At 45.9% G+C, this 21,995-nt stretch overlaps 1 protein-coding gene across 1 annotated transcript in view; it reads right to left on the reverse strand.

Moving 5' to 3' along the window:
• AACS (acetoacetyl-CoA synthetase) overlaps window positions 1–21,469 on the reverse strand; it is a 61,108-nt gene extending 39,639 nt beyond the window's left edge. The window contains exons 1-4 of the mRNA XM_073312876.2: window positions 21,309–21,469; window positions 15,703–15,806; window positions 13,148–13,268; window positions 9,166–9,279 (exon numbers count right to left, since the gene is read on the reverse strand). Coding sequence (XP_073168977.1) covers window positions 9,166–9,279; window positions 13,148–13,268; window positions 15,703–15,806; window positions 21,309–21,426 — 457 coding nt within the window. The 5' untranslated portion in view covers window positions 21,427–21,469. The remainder of the gene's footprint in view (window positions 1–9,165; window positions 9,280–13,147; window positions 13,269–15,702; window positions 15,807–21,308) is intronic.
• Window positions 21,470–21,995: the final 526 nt, after the last annotated feature.

Raw genomic sequence — 21,995 nt, forward strand, 5'->3', positions numbered from 1 at the left:
CCTAAAGTTTAAAATTGAGCATTTTTATAAATATATGCATGGGCTCTTTAAAGGACCAGGGGCCTGGCTTCCAAAGATGCTAAGTACCTGTAGCTCCCATGGATTTTCATGGGTCCAATTTACAATGCAGTAAATTGTACCATTGTATCCCATCATGTGTTAGGAACTTTCCAAAACACAGAGGACAACACTCCCTGCCCTGATGGGTATTTCTGAAAACAAGACCCTAAAGCTGCCTCTATAAAAAACAAAATAACCCACACACCCTCAACCCAGAGGTTATTGGTTTCTATGCACGCACTGGGTTGGTTTGTTAGCCAGTCTACTGCGATGCACTTTAAGGAGCTGCTTGTTCCCAGCGTGCAAGCAGTGAATTTGTTTACAGGGGCTAGGGGTGGGTTTCTGAGGTGGACTGAGCTATTTCTGCATCACCCTTCATATCATTGGCGGGTGCCATGTTAAATAGGGCTGACCAATCACCACTAATTTATGGACCGTTAGGCTTTTTGCCATTAATCATGGAACATCTATCCAATCTCTGATCAGGCACTGGATGTGGTCTGACATGCCCTGACATAGGGAGTTCTGGAAGAAATACAGGACTGTCAACAGAAGTCTCTCAGCATACATCAAGATGTTATTTCTTCACACGGACCTACATAAAGTTTGCACTGTTTCTACCATGTTTGACTTTGATCTCTCATATTATAAGCCATACGCCCAAAGGCATAAAGCATCATTTAGTAAACTCATGCTCATTCCTTTGGGATCAGAGTTTGTGAGGCAAGGCTCAATGTTCCTGTTTTCAAAAGGTTCTCTCACATTTCAGAGCATGGACTACTTTTTAAAAAGGTAGAAATTTGCTGCACCCTCTCCTTCACTGGCCCAAACCTTCCCTATAGCAACTTCACCATTTGGCTACATGTGACAGGGCAGCCTGCATCAGGAGGGCCCTGAGTCGTGTTCCTCTGAGGAAAGTTCTTACAGATGTGAATGCTCCTTCAGTGGGATTCCCAGTTGTCCGCAGTGCCTCTATCAGGTGGGTCAAACAGGCATAGGCTGTTGCACGTGGAGCAGGGCTTAAAACCCAGAGACAGGGGCAGCAAAGTCCCTGCTGAGACCCTAACTAACTGAACACTTAACAGCTACTTAATTACTAACAAACAATAGAACTATTTACAACTAGAAGCACAAGGCTGAGAAAGAAATTGCTGGCCGGCTTGCGAAGCAAGGGACAGAGGTGCTCCAACTGACCACCATGGTGGAAAGAAAGAACTGAGGGGGCTCAGGGCTGGAGGCACCTGATATACTGCGGCATGAGCGCAGCACTCTAGGGGGCACCACAGCCAGCCCTATGGATACCGCTAACAACCACACACAGAGGCACGCACACTTAGAATGGAATTGACATGAGCAAGCACTTGAAAAACAGCCTGGTTTCTGCTCTTCTCACACCACCACTGGTCAGATTCTGCAGGGCAAATTAAACCCTTATCCACATATGGGCAACTTACCGCTTTCAAAGCATGCTCTCAGGGATATCCTTGGAATCCCTCAGTGCTTTCAGTACATTTGCACAGGTGTAAGTGACTGAAATCTGGTAAGAGTTTTTACTGATACCCAAAAAAGGAACAGTATCAAGTGTGTGCTCTCTGCTGTGTTGGTCCTGTAAGGCTAAAAGAACAATGACCTGATCTGTTGAGTGAGAAAGTGTCCTTTTTACAATCACTTGACAGCTGGATTCACAAAGGCCCTAACTCCTGTTGATTTTGATGGGAGTAAACTATTAATTACCTTTGTCACGCCAACCATTTACAGGTTAGAATAGTGTTCTTTAACCAAGACCAGGAAAAGAGTGCCAGTCCATCTCCTCAACAGATCCATCCTGAACATCCAAGGGGAAATTTGAGACTAACATCCCTTTTTCCTGTATCTGCACTGCACAAAACTGTTACATGCAAGCAGGTTTGGACAAGCTCTCCTGACACGGACAGCACACAAAGCTCAGCATAAGCGACAGCATTAGTTTTCGTCTCATTTCCCACACTGTAAAACCATACTTATCAATGTACTCTGGGAAAGCCTAGGAAGGTAAAGAAAACACAACTGGCAGGTACAGCCTGGGTCATCAAGTCCAATCCCCTGCGATACCGAGGCAACCGTGTTACATAATTCCTTTCATAAATTCATCAAGCTCCCATGCAAGCTATCCCAGATACTGAGAGTTGGTCCACATGGTGCAATGAGCTTCGGAGGTCTTCTCACACAGAGATCCAAGTGGCAAGAGAACTGACAAACCCAGCTACACCTGGTAAAGTGGCGCTTTTCACATGGTAGAGCCCAGACAGGAGGGATATTTATTTAAACCAACCAGTTCTGACCACATGGATAGAAACCTGGGACTAGGTACTGGGAACAAGAGGGCTCAATCTGCAATCAGCTGAACTCACAGCTGGCTCAGGGAGTACACATCTTACACCACTAGTATGCAGCTTCCATGAAAACAAAGGCAGCGTGAGTAGTACCCATTGTAAATCAATTTCACAGAGGGCATGGAAACAGTAAAAATGCCCCACCCCAGGATTTCAATTTTTTAATGTATTTTAAAAAGGAAAGGGTCTACAAAGTCTTCAAATACAAAAAGGTGAGTTTAGTCCATTTCAAGGATACAATGACTTTTACAAGTAGCTTGTAAAAGTCATTCTGCCCCTGAAATTTACTACGTTTACCTGTAAAATTCATTCAGTGCAAACTTTGCAAAATTTAGTCCTTCTCCATTTACACCGTTGGGAACTTTCTTTAATAAATCATGATTTGCACGGGGCTCTAAGCATAAGCTACATCAAAGTAATTTAACCTATGACACCCACTCTGGCAGGACACGTCAGACCTTAATACTACAGGCTACTTAAAAATGAGAAAAAGTTGTTGTTTATGTTAAAAATAGGTTCAAGACACAGAACAGTCAGGTCTTTGCATTTCCCATAAGTCCCTATTTACCTGAGCTGGTGTTTGCTGAGGTTTTAAGTTTAAATGTGTAGGGACATTACAATGCTGAAGTCAGTCCTGCTAAAAGTTGTAGGCCAAAATTTCCAGAGGTAGCCAGAGAGTTTGGGTGCCCAATTTGCAACGATGACAAGGGGCCCTATTTTCAGAAAATGCTGAGCACCCAACTCTGAAAGAGAAATCAAGCTCCTTTGCAGACGGAAGCTGGGCATCCAGAAACTGGCCAGAAACTGAGGCATCCAAACATCACTTGTCACTCAGAAAAGGAAAGACTTTGGCGTTCAGGCCAAGGTTTACTTTAAGCCATGAAACCGTACAACACAAGGAAAGCAGCAAACTCAAGGCTGAAAAATCCTCAAGGCAGCTCCTTCCCTACTCCTAAATGCCTGGTATAAGAAAGGGGATAATTCAAGGCCAGGGCCCGTGTCAGCTTTTAACCTTAACACAACATTTCATACTCTTACTTGGATTTTAAGATCGCCTCCTGGCTAATATTACTACAACCCAAGACTATTAGTAACCCACCAATCCTCTTAGAAAGCTAGCTTTAAAACCACATTAGCCCTAGTAGCTTAAGTACTAGCTTTAAACAATACAATGAAATGCCGTTTTGTCGAATGCCTTTGCGGGGTTTGTTGGCTGATAAGACAATACCGGTTACAGGAGCACAGGAAGAGTCAACTATCCAGAAAGGAGAAAGAAAGATAAACTGGAGCCTATTTTATTCTGATATCCGTCAGTTATTTGCCAGCGAGGACTATTTTTCCAGCTTTACATTAGCAGTGGCATTGAGGTGGAGGAGGGATATGGGGCACCTCAAGATTGGGTCCCCTTGGTGTCGCTTGAATGAGCCACAGTTTATGTTAAGGCTACAGGTGTTACTGCACCTGCCACACACCCCTCTAAGATCTAGGTAGACCTGCAAGACATCCCCAGACAGAAAATGTATATGCTGCCACAGCTTTTGAAACAATGCTTGCTGCTAAATAGCTCTTCCTCACAGCTGCTAAGCTTTTAAGTACACCTGGCAATAAGAAGCTGAAGACCAAGGAGAAGAGATCAAGCTGAAAGAGAAAGCCCCAACAGTGCTGCCTTGTTCATCTGCCTCCATCTTTATGGTTGTAGTGATGGAAGTGTTCATTGCACTTACAACAGAGGACACGATACCTATCATGAAGAGTTTGCTGCCCAAGAGACAACTAGGCAAGAGTAAAACATTCACAAGGGATGTCAACTGGATGGGCTGGTTACTTTCCCTTATAGATTAGGCTTCCATGGAATGAAGGTTCCAACAGCCCAAGATCCTGCTACTGTGGTTGCAGATCAAGAGGGCTTTTTGGGCCAGAATGACAGGGAAAGCATCCAAATCACAGTAGGGTGACTGGAAAGGTCAGGCAACACTCAGTTAAAACAGCATTTCTGCCCATTTGAAATAACTCACAAAATGGGGGGGGGGAGAAATATGCCTATTACTGCTGCTGTAAAATGTACAAAGCTCCCATGCCAAACAAAGGGTTTTCTAAGTGCTACTTTTATGTTCAAAACAGGTTAGGTCCTGGAGGAAGGTGGCAAACTTTGGGAGGCCCTGGACTGTGGTATTGCATGTGGGTGTGGAAGTCTGAGCTGAAGCTTTCCCAGCCTAATACTCAACACTCCCTCACCTCCTTCTGCAGTACTAAGGATTTGGACAACTGCCATCTTCGTTTCAGCCTCCAGCAGTGATGTCACAATTCGGGCCCTCCAAAGATTGCCAAAAACCTCAAGGGCAGGGAGGGAAGGGAAGAGAGAAAGGCACAAGTCAGGACTTACTTTTCTAATATAAAAAGCAGAAAAACAACAAGTTTTTTGATATTGCTTTTCTACATCATAAAGAGAGCAGGTGTCAGAGTAGCACAGCACATCTTAATAGGAGAATAGATCTTCTTTGGTTTGAGAGCTTGGTCTAGGATGAAAGCGCATACAGATGGCTCTCTCTAGAGTGGTAGGTGGCAGCTGTTTAACACAGAACACTACCCAATATAGTTTTAGGGCAGGAAGAGGAATAATTTGTAAAATTGCTGGGGCTAGGCAGGGAGCTAGGCAAACAAAGGTTCAAGATGATAAGGAAGGTGGTAATAGAGTACATGTGGTTTTAAATATCACCCGACATCTCACTCTGCCCTCCACATGTTTATCTATCAAACGGAAAGATGCTTTCCAAGACTTCTAAAACCAACTGGAATTTGACCAAACCAAAAGAGTTAACTTCCCTACTCCTGCAAAAACCCAGATCATCTCTAGCAACTATACATCAGGACCTCATTTCAGCCAAGAGATGGTACCTCGAGCAGCGCACCTGAACACTACAGCAGGCCCCAGGCTCAAAACTAACTCAGAAGACTGTATTCAGGTGCATCACTACCACTTCCTTCAGTGCACTGGGGTCTCTTTGAAGGTGTCTCATAAGAGCTCTGAGCCAGGCCATCCCTACTTAGCTTGTGAGACCTGAATCCAAGTGATCTTAGTATTTTGAAAGACACATTTTGAAAAAGCAGGTAATGTAATAAGACCCACAAAATTAAAGGTCAGACATGAACTCCTAGGCTATCAGGACTTGAAAAGTCAGCTCATACATCACTAAAAAGGCAGTTTTCCTTAGAGTTGCAATATGGAAGCGTGTATGATACTATGACTCCTATGTAGGTTCTCTTAAAATAGCTGATCTTCAGATAGGAACCCATGTTAGCGTTTTACATAAAAATCTTAGAGAAACATTTCTTTTGGTGCCTTGGAGATCCTAACATTAAAAGCGTAGCCACTACAATGGACGAGACACTCCCTTCGTACTCATTTTGAAGACCAATATAAGCTGGAAGGAATAGCCTGAGAAATCATGAAAAGGCTATGGGGGGGGGAGGAAGGTGTTATGAAGAGAAAGGAATAAAACATGTAGACGAAGTGACCCCACTATGGTGAATCAGCTACATATTAAATAGATCACAAACCCTGGAAGATAACAGTGCCTTGAAATTAAACATTTTGCTATATCACAAGTATTTCTCCCTAAAGTGTTCAATTTACGCTGTGTACTGGAAGTATAATACAAGAAGACAAGAAATTCCAATTTATACCTCTTCTTGTGGTTCTTAAGAGTCAAGCCTCCCAATGAAGCCAAAGGGAATTGTCTCCTGTTAGGATAGCAGGATTGGGACCCTAATGCTTGTAGCTCATCCTTGATGCCTACGCTTCAGGGAGGAGGAAATGCTGCATTAGTTAAATTTGGAATTGCTAGGCATATCTCCTGACCTTACCTTTATTGAAAAAATAAAAAAGAAAAAAGAAAAAAAAAAAGAAAATAGCATTTAAAGCGTACTCTTTCAAGTAGGGTGACCAGATAGCCAATGTGAAAAAACAAGGTGGTTTTGGGGGGGAGGGGACTTTAAAGGAAGCAGGATCAGGCCCTAAACTGGAAAGGAAGGAGATATGTTAAACAGTTACTATCAACACTATGTGTTAAGTAAATTACCTAAACACACCCCTACTTGGAATGCATTTAAAAAAAATGTATATCAATTAAGCAGAGCTTTAGCAGCTCTAAGTCTGAAACAAATAAAGAGCAAATAAGATGCAAAAGTCAGCCAACCTATAATTGAGAGACAAAATGCTCTCATTACAGGAGCTAATAAAAGACATTTCTAGATGGGCCCAAAGCCTCTTCTAACTGCAGTGCAGATCTCTACTACATATCCTGCCTGTGGAAGGAATTTGATAAATGGCAGTGTGAAGATGCATGCAAAACAAACACAAGCAACAAGACAGACCGGATTTTTTTTTTCCTCCCCAATTCCTTCCTTCCCTCCCCCAACCCTCCTCCAGGCTATGGCTGCATCCACGCTGCAGTTTGTAGCTGCATGCAGCAGTGGGGATCTCCCAGAGCCTTTCCTCATTGCCAGAATCTCTGACTCAGGCAGGGAAAGGCTCCAGTCATGGGAGTCACTGCTTGACTTATTTTAAAGTTTTACAGTCTAGTGAGAAGTTATTTCATCCCAGAGTTTAAGACACTCAATTTAGCAGAATTCACCATCATTGCACAACACCCAAATAATGAACTTTTAGGGAGGAATTAAGCAGCGGTGGGTAGGATGGAATTAACCTAGCCACAGGCAGGCAACGGAACTGTAATGAAGATCATCCAGGACCAGTACTCACGCCTGAAGGCTAGAAACGTGCTGTAATCCCTCCACATCCCCCATGCTAAGTTTTGCAGCTTCTGAAAACATGCCTGTGGTCCCTCTTCTGAATTTCTCCCCTCACCCTTCCAATGCCTCCCTTCAGCAATTTTTTTTTTTTTTTTTTTGGCTATGAACATGAATCTCGCTTTCGCGGCATACAGAGGAGATTCAACACACACCACCACAGGAGAGCCCTCTGGATTCAGATGAATATTTAACACAGTTTGCACCACTTCGGCATACAGTTTAGAGAACATCTGCTTGCAGAGATGTTCTGTGGTAAAAAAAAGTCACAACTTTACAATATAAAACAAGGTATGTTGCTTGTTTCCCTCTCTCCATGAAGTACTGTCTACAAACTCATGTCTGCACACTTCCTTCTGTGCATACCAGGGGAAACTTCATTTCAGAATAGCTGGTGCTCAAAGTCAGCATAAATTTGCTCAGTCTAGTCCACAATTACAAGCAATCAGACACTACAAAGCTTATCTGAAAAAGGATCTGGACTATTATGTGACTCAGGCAGATTTCCAAATGCCTTCAGTTCCTGTTACTTGTAGTGATTTGACTGTTTGCTGGGGGGGGTGAATAATCAGTAGCAAGCGGGAAGTCCAAACTTCATTCGGACATGACCTGCACTTGTTAAATATACCGTGCCCCAAATAAGAGGTAGAACGGGAACCCTATAGATGCAGGTGCTAAAATCTGAACTTTCCTCCACCCGTTAGTTTCACTCAACACTTGGTTTCAGATCTAAAGTTGTTTTTCTGAGCCAGTAATGAACCTGACACCAGCAGGATAAAATCTGAGGCAATCCTTAATCAGGGCAAGCTCCACTGACTGACAGGCATTTCACCCAAGTAAGGGCCTCAGGACTTCATCGTGTATTATTTAATAAGTGTCCTTCCCTTTCACCAAACCAGAGGCTCATATCAGTTGAAGGTCCACTTATCTGCTCTGTATAGCACAGTATATGTTCCACTTAGACTAAAGGTCTCTGTGGCATGGATTTCATCTACTCCCATTTGTAGACTCTGGAAGTACCATTAGTGTGATTTAAATAAACGATGAACAATCTTTTCATCTTTGAAGATCTGGGTTTGAGTTCTCACTTAAGTCATAAGTGAGAGTGAGTTTCATTAGATTTTTCTCCCCAAGACCAACATACAATTTAGCATAGGTGACAGATACTAGCCAAGAGACATCTGCGGGCGGGGAGTGAGAGCAGTAGTGGTAGAACAGTATATCAAGGGTTAAGATGTGCTCCACTGCCCACCAGCATGCACAAGTGAGAACCTGAACCCAGAACTTCAAACATGAAGGGATTGTGCATCATCCTTTTTGCAAGTACCATTAGTATCTGATGCGCAGACAGAGATAGAGAAGATCCATGCCCTGAAGACCTATGCTCTATTTCAGACATACTACACAGATCAGAAAACTGAATGCAAAAATCACCAGTGAGATGCGTTGACAGAGCTGAACAGAAGCTTGCATAACCCTTGCCTACACTTTGCTTGAATTTAGCCAATATTGTTTGTTCTTCATGAGACAAAAGACACACAAAATAAAAACATATGAGAGCAGAGAGTTCAATGAGAATATTCGTCTCCTCAAATTGCTGCAGAGACATTATTATTAACAGGCTCACCAGTTGGCCGTGTACATCTTGCTCACTTTTGACTTCCACAGAGGGCTTAAGTTGTGAAATAGACCTCTGTGCAAAGTTATGAATAAATCATTTACTTTTTCCTCCAGAGATGGAAAACTTGAGGCTAAACCAGCTTCCATCCCTCGAGAAGCATATTTCATAGCAATATAAATGCACCAGCACAAGGGTCTTTTCTTTGGTGTGCTCCTCTTATGTGCGTGTTTCTGGAGCCCCAAACAACTCACTTTGTTTGCTTCAGGGATATTTCCCCTCCAATCCTGCCCCAAAATTACTCACCAACAACTCTGTCTCCTATTTTCACTCCCATTTTCCTCATGGCTGAAGCATACAAAGCAACATCTTGTCTCAGCTCTTCAAAAGTGACTTTTGAGATTTCTTCTTTGCCTTCCTCTGAAGAAAAAAGGTTTACAACATAAATCAATTAGAAATGGTACACTGCAATCTAAGAACCAGAGTCCACTGCAAGGGATTCATCCTGGGGGAAAGAAAGACGAGGATGCTATTTTGAGGAAAAAGCTCTCAGACAATTGTTAACACTAGCCCTTCAATAATATTCTTGTCCTGTGCAAAGCTTGTCTTTATAATGAGACCTCTGTGTTAATGGATGGGATTCACTTCCTACAGGGCAGGACTGTACCTCTGTTCCTGAAAATGTAAGTTGCTGATTGTAGATAGGCAAGAGTCAGAGAGCATTTGTTCAAAATTAAAGCATGGATTGATTGCTTTACCCCATACCTTTCTGATCTAGAAAAAAAGGACTGCTGCCCAGTTTTCTAATTAGAGCTAAAAAAACCAAAACAATCAGTTGTTTGTTAAGGTTAAATTTGATTTAAATTTGCTGGTCACTGGGTGACTAAAGAAATGTATGAGCCTGTTATTTATGTCTCAGTTAGAGTCTACTCTAGGACTCCTAGCATTCTAGGATCTCGAAGATACTGCAATTTTCTTCTTGGCATGTCTCCAGCGCAAATATACTCATCTGGGCCAGGTTCATCTCAAGAGCGGAACTATCGCAAGTTTTAATTTTTGTACTCAAGACTAGAGGTTACATAAGGCCTTAATAAATTGGCTAAATAAAATAAGTGAACGTCTAAGAGTTCTGAAACTGTCTTCTCTTGGCTCCCCAATCTGTCTTCCACTGACAAAAGGGCCTGCCCTGTCTTCAAGGTCCAGAATTCCTAACACATATACAAGTCAAGGAATGTGGCAAGTAAATTGCACTAGTGATGCTGAATCTTATAGCCTGTATTCTAGCAGACTGCTATGGTCAGCAGAGCTCCTTTAGCAGAGTATAATATTTGCTTTGCTGTTCCTCCTCTGCAAGTTTAGCTGCCCATGGAGTGGGTAGTAGGCCTCAAACATTCATAACCAATTGTGTGAAATATTACAAGAGCCAAGATGCAATCCAAATTAAAGGTCTGCATGGAAGGGGGTAGAAGTTTATAAAAGTTGCATTTAATCTTCTGTCTGAGAGACTCACAACCTTTCTACAAGATCTCCACCAGTGACTGCTGGAACCCAACAGATTCCCTAAGCTCCATTCTGACACAGCAGTAAGGAGTTCACAAATATACTGAAATAAGACTACTTAAGAAGATTAAACGCTGGAAAGGGCCTGGAATGAAGATGCAGATGCAACTCCGTACTCTCTGCAGAAGGAGTACTGATACTCGCTGCATTCATGCACTCGTACAGTACTTGCCCATGCTGAATCAATAATAGTGCAGATTTAGAACTATGTATTAGAAAATATCCTGTGAACCAGGAAATATTGTTTCCTCCTATTGATGTTGTCTCACACGGTTAAGCTAAACAAAGCGATGAGTCTCTGGCACACCTAATAGAACAAACAAACCTAATCTCTACATAAAAGAAACAACATCATCATATGTTAACCCAACTAATTCATCAAAACAGTTGGCTCATAATTCCTTAGATTAGAATGGAAATAATTTTAGAAACTATTTACCTCAACTTACTTTTAACCTTTTCCTTGAGACAAAAAAAAAAGGTCAATTAAGCCAGTTTCACAAATTTACCCACTTTCACTAACTGTTTGCCTTGCAGCCATTGCAGAGGGCTTGTTTAAAAACAACTAACTACATTGTCTCCTAAATACAAGAAAAGGTTTCTAAGATTTTTTTTTTAAAGAGCATAAGTGATGAGTCAATCTTTCAAGGTTGAAGCTACATAAACTTCATTTCAATGACACTTTAACAGATCACTTCTTGTTGCAGCTGAACCAGGTTACAGATTTTGCCACTCACTCTCTCTCAACTCTGTATAGATTTTATATAGATGTTCAATTTCATTTTAATTAATTGAAGAAACAAAATGCAGCTATTTATACTTTTCCTTCTTCATTAGGGTAACCTACTGCAGATGGCTCTCATGTTTTTATTTATATATCTAAAGGGAGGGAAAAAAACCCACTTACCTGTTCTCCATATTCAAGAGAAAAAGAATCCCACATAGACTCTTTACCATTCCAATAGCAAGCCTAAAATTTTACATCATATTTTGTCTAACTGGAGTGTTCAGACTGCGGGTCATAGGTCTTTGATTATTATTAAGCAATTAAAAGGGGCATTTGTCTGGGCCAGTCCTCACTAAAAGGATTAGGCCTGGCTAAAGCTACATTGAGAGCTCAGAAGAATAATCTAATTTAAGGTGCGTAGTGGCTCCTTACTGAGTATCTCCTTCCAAGGTGTATAACAAAAATCCTTAGAGTAGGAGATAAAAATCAAAAAGTTACCAAAAACCCCCCCGATATACATGGAGGTACTGGGAAGGTTTAGATTTTTGAAAAACAAGTGAACTGCACTGTTCAGGTTGTTCTGTATATATCTAAGATCTGCTCATTTATGTATATTAAAAAACAATCCAAGTTCCATGACAAATTTAAAAGCTAAATCTTAATCTTGGTACATGCAAGCAAGGTTGAGTGATTTAAACCAGGATTCAAATTGCTTTGATTTAAATAATCAATTTTAATCTTGTTTTGCATTTGTACTTTTTTTGTTTGTTTGTTTTTTTTAAGGAAAATAACTAAGGTCAACTCACTGGTTGGCAGCCATTAAAGCTCGTTGTTCTGAAACCAGATATAGCCTTTACACTAAATTTGGTGCATCTTTTTGCCAAACAGGAGCTATACTACATCCATATACATTTATTTGAACACTTACATAGCATAACTTACACTTATGCAGATTCTTAAGGGTGCAAATTATGTTAGGAAGTGATAAATAGTGGCACAGCAGTTACCACAGCTTGTGTGTTTGCAGTAGCAGCCCCAGAGCAGTTCCATCACTGCACTTCTGGGTGGAGGGAGCAGCCACAATGAGACAATTTCGTAAAAAAGGCTGTAGACAGGAGAGACTACACACACACAAAATCTGCTAATGTGAAACAAAGATCATGCAAGTAAGTGCCAGAAGCTCTCTTTTCTGGATATGCCTCTTCAGGCCCAATGCAAATAAGGTTTGGATTTCAGCTCAGTTCATACAATTCTCTTCAGTGTATATTCGTGACTTGAAGACTTAAAGCAGCAAGTTAGCAAGTGTTTGTAAAGCATTTTTTAAAAAGCACAACTAAACCTCAAGTGTATGAGCAGGGCAATAAACATCCATTAATAGAGGATTCCATCCATCATCCTAAAACCTTGATTTTCCTGAAATGTATCCTATTACAATGGGGAAAGTTTATTGGAACTGAACTTTGATGTTATTGCACAGTGAAGTTTGGAGCCCCCCCCCCCCATGTGACCCTTTCTTCCTGTAATATCAAAAAAGGATTTTAAACCCCCCAAATCTCTGACAATATCTAAGGTAACAGATTAGGAGTGACTGTAACAGAAAGACCCCATTTTAAAGCAAGCATTTATAATGGAAATTCCAACGATGCTGGAATGCAGATTAAATGAAAGAGTTGACGATAGTGCTAAACAAGACAGCATAACCCCAACTAACCCAGCTCATCTTCACCAGTCCGTAGGGAATTTTCCAAAATTGGCTGCTTGCCACCACAGACCATCTTCTCACTGTCCTTCAAGATAGGGGACCTGGGCAGATGCTTCCGAGCTGGCTGGTTTGCTGTCCACCTCCCCCTTCATCCAAAACCTACTTTATCTCAAGGTTTATCAGGCAGTGATGAGGAACATGTAAAAAAAGCACTACCCATTTTAGTTGGGCAAACTCACTATCTCACAAGTAAAGAACACAGGGCTACTGGCTAATGGAAGTCACAGCTAAATACTTACTCGCCGCATAGAGAGCAATTTTGTCATTTTCCTTATGCTTCAGAAGGTTTTCTGCATAGTTGAGCCGACTGCCTTTAAACCATTCTGGAACATCTGCAATTCCCTTAGATGGGTCAACTACCTGCAGGAACAGTATCAGACATCCTTGGAAAATAGGAAAACCTGCAGCTCTTCATCTTCAGAGGACTTTACAGACATTAGCTAGAGAAGTCATTTTAATAGCCAAGTACATTTATTCAGTTTACAGGGGGACAGACAGGCTAGGTCCCGCAACATTGGCGACAGAAAGTTTAGTGACCTGCCCATTGCCACAGGTGGAATCAGTGTCCGAGCCAAGATCAGAACTCAGACATTCCTGTCTGCCAGTCCTGAGTTCAAGATAGAGATGCACAAACCTCAAACTAAACCCCTTCGTCACTACAACTGGTTTGTGACTTCTTGAATAGTACACAAGCCAAGCCTTTCTGGAAAGCATGCTTTTTGCTCTCATCTTCCAATTTAAAAAAAAAAAAAAAATATGGACACACATAGCAAGGCAAGCTTGTATTTAGATTGTTTGCCCTGGTTTCCCCTCCTGCACTGAGCTCAATAAAAATGTACCACTAATCTCAAACTGAGTGCAGTGTTTCCTTCACAGGAACAGTCTACCCTAGTACCCAAGTAACAGGGTGCTGTCCTACTTGCAAGCAGGCAGAGCTTGAGTGCCATGCCAGCAAGAGGCTGGAGCGATGTGATGTCTAACATGCCTAGCTCTAATTATGAAATCCAAAGGAAGTGCTAGATATTATCTGGCGAGCTCAGAGTGCTTGACAAAAGGTAGGTACTAACTCCATTTTTTAACGGATAAATGCAAGTAAAGACGTTAAATTTAGGACTTTCCTAAAAAACAGAAGCTCCGGGGTATTTTAAATTATGCTATGTTTAAATAATTTAGTTAAACTGATGGAATGTAATATGTGGACTGGGCCTTAATTGCCCCACACACAAAAGAGTGGGGGGCTGTTAAGATGAATTTGCAAAGGTAGTGCTCTCTCCTTGTCTCCCCTACTAAGGCACAATAGGACCCTATGCACAAAAGTAAATTTTTGCACCACCTATTATTTGCACATAGGTCTGCAAAGGGAGTTATCTATTCATTAAGCAACTCTACACCAAAGATCACCCACCCAGGGATCTGAGACCCCCCCCCCAACAGATTGGAAAACCACAATAGAAAGGAGTTACCCCCCCCCAAAAAAAAAAAGTGCAACAGAAACACTTATCCCCTGCCACATCTTGAACTAATCATCAGTTCCAAGAAGATTTCAGGTGCCCATCACACAATTTTTCCCAAATTATGTTACAATAAGTCACACTTTAGGAGTATCTCTAACATTTGGGACAGGAAAAAAAACTGCTTAGTTTTACTTCAAGCTTCCTGAATGGTTACAGTGTTTTGCTTTAAGCTGACATGTAGGGTACATATTAGTTATTTTTCCAAGTTAAAATGTTCTCTTATGACCATACAATGTTCTCTTTTTTTTTAAAGCTTCAATTTATGCCCTCGGGGTCCTATCACATGGATGGTGAAGGTAGTGTAATGAAAAAACTCTTCTTGTCAAGTACAAAGCTGACTTCTACAAAAACTTGATAAGATTTCAGCTACAGGGCTTCCTCCAAAGAAGAGAGTTTTTATGATTGTAAGTGCTCAGCATATGTATTTGACCAGAGGCAACTCTGAACTTACCATCCAAGTCCTTCTACAACAGGAAAGCTCATAAGGAAGCACTGTATTGTCCAACTATGTATTTAGGAGCATGGGTTTGAAAGAGGCCTCAGCTATGCCCCCAGTTTTCGTGCTTGTAACTAAGTGAATATGCTAGCATTTAGACGACTAATTTACAGTAACAATCAGATGTTTCACTTGCACTTAATGGATTGTACTGTGTAAATTAAGAATGAGACAGGGATCAATTGTGTTTCCAGCAGCACAGTTCTCTCCTGAAGCAGCAAGAGTCCAGACTGCCCCCAAACTGGGCCAGTGCTTTAATGGCACAATCTGGCCCACTGGCAGTATCTGTCCCTGTATGCTTTTACATGCTGAACAATGGACCAGGTACAACCTTCTGACAGCTCAGTAAACTACCAGGATAGATGTTTCTTAAGTAACTAACACAGCCTTCCCCCTAGTATCTAGCCACCTGGCACTAGGAATAGTCCCATGCTCCATTCACTAGGACAGACACCTGTTTTTAAACAGCTGGATGAATACATGCTTGTATTCTGCTGACAATAAGAGGGCTAACCAAAGAGTTGCTTCAAGGTGGATGAAGTCTCCTATGACTTTTGTCCATTGTAATGTAATGTCTAATGTAAATAACTTATTTTCCCGTTACATTAGATGACAATTAGGAAGTGATCCTTAAGTAACAGTCCACTAGGTAGTAAAAGTACTTCCATAAAATTGATTTTCCACCCCCTTTCCCTATCCCTCTACCTACTCCAATTTTACAAAGACTATGACGGTTATTAAATCCAGGTTAAATACCACCAAAAGCAAGCAAGCACTGACTTACCTCATCATATAGATGAGAGAACACAATCTCACTGAACTTCCAAAATTCTGCCCAGAAATCAGAGTAGGACTCAACAGACCACTGGTACAACTCATTGTAGGTGGCTAAAAGTAAAATGTGTATTAGTGTACTTATCTACAATTACAAAAAATAGAGTATTTTTTAAACTTCTGAGGATATCGACCAGCTTAGAAAGTCAGGTTTCAGAGTAACAGCCGTGTTAGTCTGTATTCGCAAAAAGAAAAGGAGTACTTGTGGCACCTTAGAGACTAACCAATTTATTTGAGCATGAGCTTTCGTGAGCTACAGCTCACTTCATCGGATGCATACTGTGGAAACTGCAGAAGACATTATATACACAGAGACCATGAAACAATACCTCCTCCCACCCCACTCTCCTGCTGGTAATAGCTTATCTAAAGTGATCATCAAGTTGGGCCACTTCCAGCACAAATCCAGGTTCTCTCACCCTCCGCCCCCCCCACAAACTCACTCTCCTGCTGGTAATAGCCCATCCAAAGTGACCACGCTCTTTAAAATGTGTATGATAATCAAGGTGGGCCATTTCCAGCAAGTCAGTGGATGAAGCGGAATAAATGGAAAGGGAAAACCGATGATGGATCCACATTAATAAGTCTAATTAGGGACAATCTGAGGCATCCAAAAGATAAACAGCCATTTCCCTGCTAGGGGTATCACCAATATGACTTCAAGCGGAAGTGACTGATCCACATGGACAATTTAGACCTTACAACTTACTTTGGCAATAACTTAAGTCAGTCAGGTGTGTGAATAAGCATCCCTCTAAACGATGTAGGTTACACCTACCTAAACCCCGGTAGGGACAACACTGTGTCAGTTGGAGAGCTTCTCCCACCATCTCAGCTACCACCACTCACAGGGGCTGGAGTCATTAACTCAATGGGAGAAATCTCTCCCACTGGTTTAGACCATCTGCCCTAGAAGCACTACAGCAACGCACATGCGCGGATACAGCATTCGTAACAGATGGTTTTAGCTCACCTGAGTGCTTTACAACCCATTCATTAATGGGCTGAAAAATGTGTATTTGTTTATTCAGAATGAATTCGTAGCCCCCTCCTTTGTCAAGCCACCTGAGAACCATACATCAACAGGCCCTCACAAAGAACACAATGTTCCACTTGTTAATGAACTGTTGCCATTCCCTACCACAAATGTCACCATAAGGGAGCATTCACTCCTCAATGGCTTCAAATGGAGTTGAATGCTCAGCACCCCTTAAAGTCAGGGCCCAGTTGTTTCAAGCTGGGCACCCCACATTTGAGGCACCCCCATTTACTAATCACTTTTGAAAACTTTGACCTCGACCTCAGGATGTCTGTTTCACCATTTATAAATGAAAAATACTGCCCACCTTCGTAAAGCACTGAGCTATACAGAATAAAAATTCTAAGTATGATCATCATGAGCCTCCTCTTTGCAAGCTCCCTAGGGATAAGCAGTCACCATCACATTGTCAAAGGTTGACAGAGCAAGAAGTGCTACAATGATTTAGTTCCTGTTTTGATGCCTTCAGATGGGAAGTAAATGTCAATTTTTCTGATTGAGGACTTAGACTGCATGATAACAGGCATCTTAGAAATACCAGAGCTTGACTGACAGATGCATGAAGATCATTTTGACTCCTCTCTTCTATTCTTTCCTCATACCCAGGCCATTGCCAAATCCTGCGACCAATTTTTTTTTAAGATCGCTATATAAAAATGAGAAAGTTCTTTTCCAGTCCAGCATTCAGGACATTTTAAACCACTGCAGCCTATACGTCTCTGGCCTGCCCCATTCTCATCTCTCATTCCTCCAGTTGATCAAAGATACGCAGCCATTGTCAACATAATCTCTATCCAGATGTTCCCAGTAGATCTTCCCACTACTTTAAAAATCTACACTGGCTCCCACTCTTCCACCATATCTTATTCAAACCTCTTCTTCCCCCCCATACCTCCAAAGCACACCATAATTCCACCCTTTCCTATATATTTTATCCTATTCTTGCCTACATATGCCCTAATCTCAACCTCCTACATACCATTCCGCTCTTTGCATTCCACCTAAGCTTCTCATCACTACCCTATTTGTTCCCACATCAACCCATATAAATAAGATAACCTTCCTATTAATGACAGGTTTCAGAGTAGCAGCCATATTAGTCTGTATTTGCAAAAAGAAAAGGAGGACTTGTGGCACCTTAGAGACTAACAAACTTATTTGAGCATAAGCTTTCATGAGCTACAGCATCCGATGAAGTATATAAATCTCGCCACCGTATTTTCCACTGAATGCACCCGAAGAAGTGAGATGTAGCTCACGAAAGCTTATGCTCAAATAAATTTGTTAGTCTAAGGTGCCACAAGTCCTCCTTTTCTTCTTCCTATTAATATGACAAACTCCCTGTGTCTCCTCCTTCCAGAAATTACAGATCCACATGCTCTCCATGAATCATATATACTCGAAGAGATAGCCATTCCCCATTTTGTTTGTTGTCTTATTTGTACAGTTTGTCCTCACTTGAGCCTTTAGGCTGTAAACCCTTCAAGGCAGGGACCTGTTAGTTTAGCCCTGACATGCTACTGCATTCAGCATTATGTAAATGAATTCTCTAACAGACTCTCATGCCTGGGATCTCAAAATAGATCAATTTTAAACAAAGACAGTAGAATTTGCCTCTTGACAGAGGCCTCTGCCAGGCAAAACCGACACCTGATATTCATGTCCCTGGAAGTCATAAGTGCACAGTAGCCACTAATATTCATGTCTTTAGGGCTGATACCCCTTGCCAAGACTGACAGGAAACCCATCCATTTTTATTCTTCTTCTCTTAGTTCCTAATAGAATTAGACGCAGGATTTTGAAGCATCTTCATATATTAGGCACTTGCAGGGCACCAGAGACTGTTCACAGCCTGGGCCACCCTCTAGACCTAAGAGGGTGCAGGATGCTTCAAAGGTTTCAAAACGTGCTTTAGAAATTGTAAGCAAGTCCTTCTCAGAAAGTAACTCCACACCCCCACGACATTATTTGCAGAGAATATATTTGATATTTCTTCAGGGGGCCTTGTCTGTCTTAGTTATGCAGTAACCCAAAGACACAGGGCCTGATTCCCACCTCACTCGCAGGGTGAAAGTCAGGAGTAACTCCATCAATGTCAGGCATCAAAAACTGGTGGGGGGGGGTTGGAAATCAGAATCAGGCCCTTTATTCCTAAAGGCAAATAGAGCAATCTGCCCCTTAAAGTAGGATAACATCTTCCCATCCCACCACTCCCTAAGCTGCACCTTCTTGTCAACTGTCTAAATGGGCCATCTTGATCATCACTACAAAAGTTTTTTTCTCCTGCTGATAGTAGCGCATCTTAATTAATTAGCCTCTTACAGTTTGTATGGCAACTTCCACCCTCTCTGCATGAATAGCGGTCTTCTTACTATATGTTCCATTATGTGCCGCCGATGAAGTGGGCTGTAGCCCACGAAAGCTTCTGCGCTAACAAATGTGTTAGTCTCTTCGGTGCCACAAGTCCTCCTGTTCCTTAAGCTGCACCTTGAAAGCGCCCTACAACGCTCACTTCACTGACACCTCCTGGCTCCCGCCACCTCCTTCAGCCCTTTTAAAGTCCTCTGGACACCACCTTCGTCCAAACCTCTAGCCCCGCCCCCGCCCCCCCCTTGCTGATGGGGCTCTATCCCCCCAGCCCCGCCCCCCCCTTGCTGAGGGGGCTCTATCCCCCCAGCCCCGCCCAGCCCCCGCCCCCCCATGCTGATGGGGCTCTATCCCCACAGCCCAGCCCCCGCCCCCCCGTGCTGATGGGGCTCTACCCCCCCCGCCCCGCCCAGCCCCCCCGTGCTGATGGGGCTCTACCCCCCCCGCCCAGCCCCCGCCCCCCCCGTGCTGATGGGGCTCTATCCCCCCAGCCCAGCCCCAGCCCCCCCCGTGCTGATGGGGCTCTACCAGCCCAGCCCCAGCCCCCGCCCCCCCCGTGCTGATGGGGCTCAATCCCCCCAGCCCAGCCCCAGCCCCCGCCCCCCCCGTGCTAATGGGGCTCTACCCCCCCAGCCCAGCCCCGCCCAGCCCCCGCCCCCCCGTGCCGATGGGGCTCTACCCCCCCAGCCCAGCCCAGCCCCCGCGCTGATGGGGCTCTACCCCCCCAGCCCAGCCCCCGCCCCCCCCGTGCTGATGGGGCTCTATCCCCCCCAGCCCAGCCCCCGCCCCCCCCCGTGCTGATGGGGCTCTATCCCCCCCAGCCCAGCCCCCGCCCCCCCCCGTGCTGATGGGGCTCTATCCCCCCCAGCCCAGCCCCCGCCCCCCCCCGTGCTGATGGGGCTCTATCCCCCCCAGCCCAGCCCCCGCCCCCCCCCGTGCTGATGGGGCTCTATCCCCCCCAGCCCAGCCCCCGCCCCTCCCCCATGCTGATGGGGCTCTATCCCCCCCAGCCCAGCCCCCGCCCCTCCCCCGTGCTGATGGGGCTCTACCCCCCCAGCCCAGCCCCCGCCCCTCCCCCGTGCTGATGGGGCTCTACCCCCCCAGCCCAGCCCCCGCCCCTCCCCCGTGCTGATGGGGCTCTACCCCCCCAGCCCAGCCCCCGCCCCTCCCCCGTGCTGATGGGGCTCTACCCCCCCAGCCCAGCCCCCGCCCCTCCCCCGTGCTGATGGGGCTCTACCCCCCCAGCCCAGCCCCCGCCCAGCCCCCGCCCAGCCCCCGCCCCCCCCCCCGCTGATGGGGCTCTACCCCCCCAGCCCAGCCCCAGCCCCAGCCCCCGCCGTGCTGATGGGGCTCTACCCCCCCAGCCCAGCCCCGCCCAGCCCCCGCCCCCCCCGTGCTGATGGGGCTCTACCCCCCCAGCCCAGCCCCGCCCAGCCCCCGCCCCCCCCGTGCTGATGGGGCTCTACCCCCCCAGCCCAGCCCCGCCCAGCCCCCGCCCCCCCCGTGCTGATGGGGCTCTACCCCCCCAGCCCAGCCCAGCCCCCGCCCCCCCCCGTGCCGATGGGGCTGTATCCCCCCAGCCCAGCCACCGCCCCCCCCCGTGCCGATGGGGCTGTATCCCCCCAGCCCAGCCCAGCCCCCGCCCCCCCCGTGCCGATGGGGCTGTATCCCCCCAGCCCAGCCCAGCCCCCGCCCCCCCGTGCTGATGGGGCTCTATCCCCCCAGCCCAGCCCAGCCCCCGCCCCCCCCGTGCTGATGGGGCTCTATCCCCCCAGCCCAGCCCCGCCCAGCCCCCGCCCCCCCCGTGCTGATGGGGCTGTATCCCCCCAGCCCAGCCCAGCCCCCGCCCCCCCCGTGCTGATGGGGCTGTATCCCCCCAGCCCAGCCCAGCCCCCGCCCCCCCCGTGCTGATGGGGCTGTATCCCCCCAGCCCAGCCCAGCCCCCGCCCCCCCCGTGCTGATGGGGCTGTATCCCCCCAGCCCAGCCCAGCCCCCGCCCCCCCCGTGCTGATGGGGCTCTATCCCCAGCAGGTTGCCCCAGCCCAGCCACTGCCCCCACGGCCACCCCACAAGCGTTGCCTCAAGCAGGGCTCCCCCCCGCCCCCGGGGCCACCCTCCATCCCGCGGCCCCCCGGCTCCGCCCCGCTCACCCAGGCGCAGCCCGCAGGCGCCGACCAACCCGGCCCGGAACCGGTCCATCTGGGTGTTGCGCTTGGAGTCGGGCTCCCACATCACCTGGGACTCCAGGATCTCCGGCTCCCGGGACATGGCGGCGGCGGCGCCTCCTCCTCACTCCACCCGACCGGCTCTGCCGGTGTCTCAGCCAATACTGCCCCGCCCCGCCTACCGGGCCGGCCTTTAAAGGCAGCGCGCCCCCCGCCGTAACCTTCCGCCGGGCGGGCAGGCGAATGAGTGCGCCGCCCCCACCCCCGCACGCCGCCGGGGGCTGGAGACGGCAGCGAGCCAGGGGCCCCACCCGCTGCCGGCCAGGGTAACCTTGCCCCGTCCCCGCACACCTCCACCCCAAGCAGTCAGAAACCCGGGATAAATGCAGCGCAGTCCCCAGCATCGCTAATGCTCGGGGGAGGGGGGATGCAAGCACGGTTAATGGAGAGAAGCGAGCCGTGATAAAGGAATGGAGCAGAGGCATCTCCTGTTGCCATCGCGGGTGGTGATGTAGTCACAACGGGGAATGCCGCTCCAACCTAGCACTGTAACAGAAGGGCAAGCAACTGGGCCTTCCCCATTTCCCGCTGCACACCCCTCGCCCCCCGACTGGAAAGGTGTTCCTGGGGCACTCACCCTGAATGGTCCCTGGAAATAGGTGTGAAGGGCTT

The sequence above is a fragment of the Lepidochelys kempii genome, chromosome 15, assembly GCF_965140285.1.
Source record: "Lepidochelys kempii isolate rLepKem1 chromosome 15, rLepKem1.hap1, whole genome shotgun sequence".
NCBI lineage: Eukaryota > Metazoa > Chordata > Testudines > Cheloniidae > Lepidochelys > Lepidochelys kempii.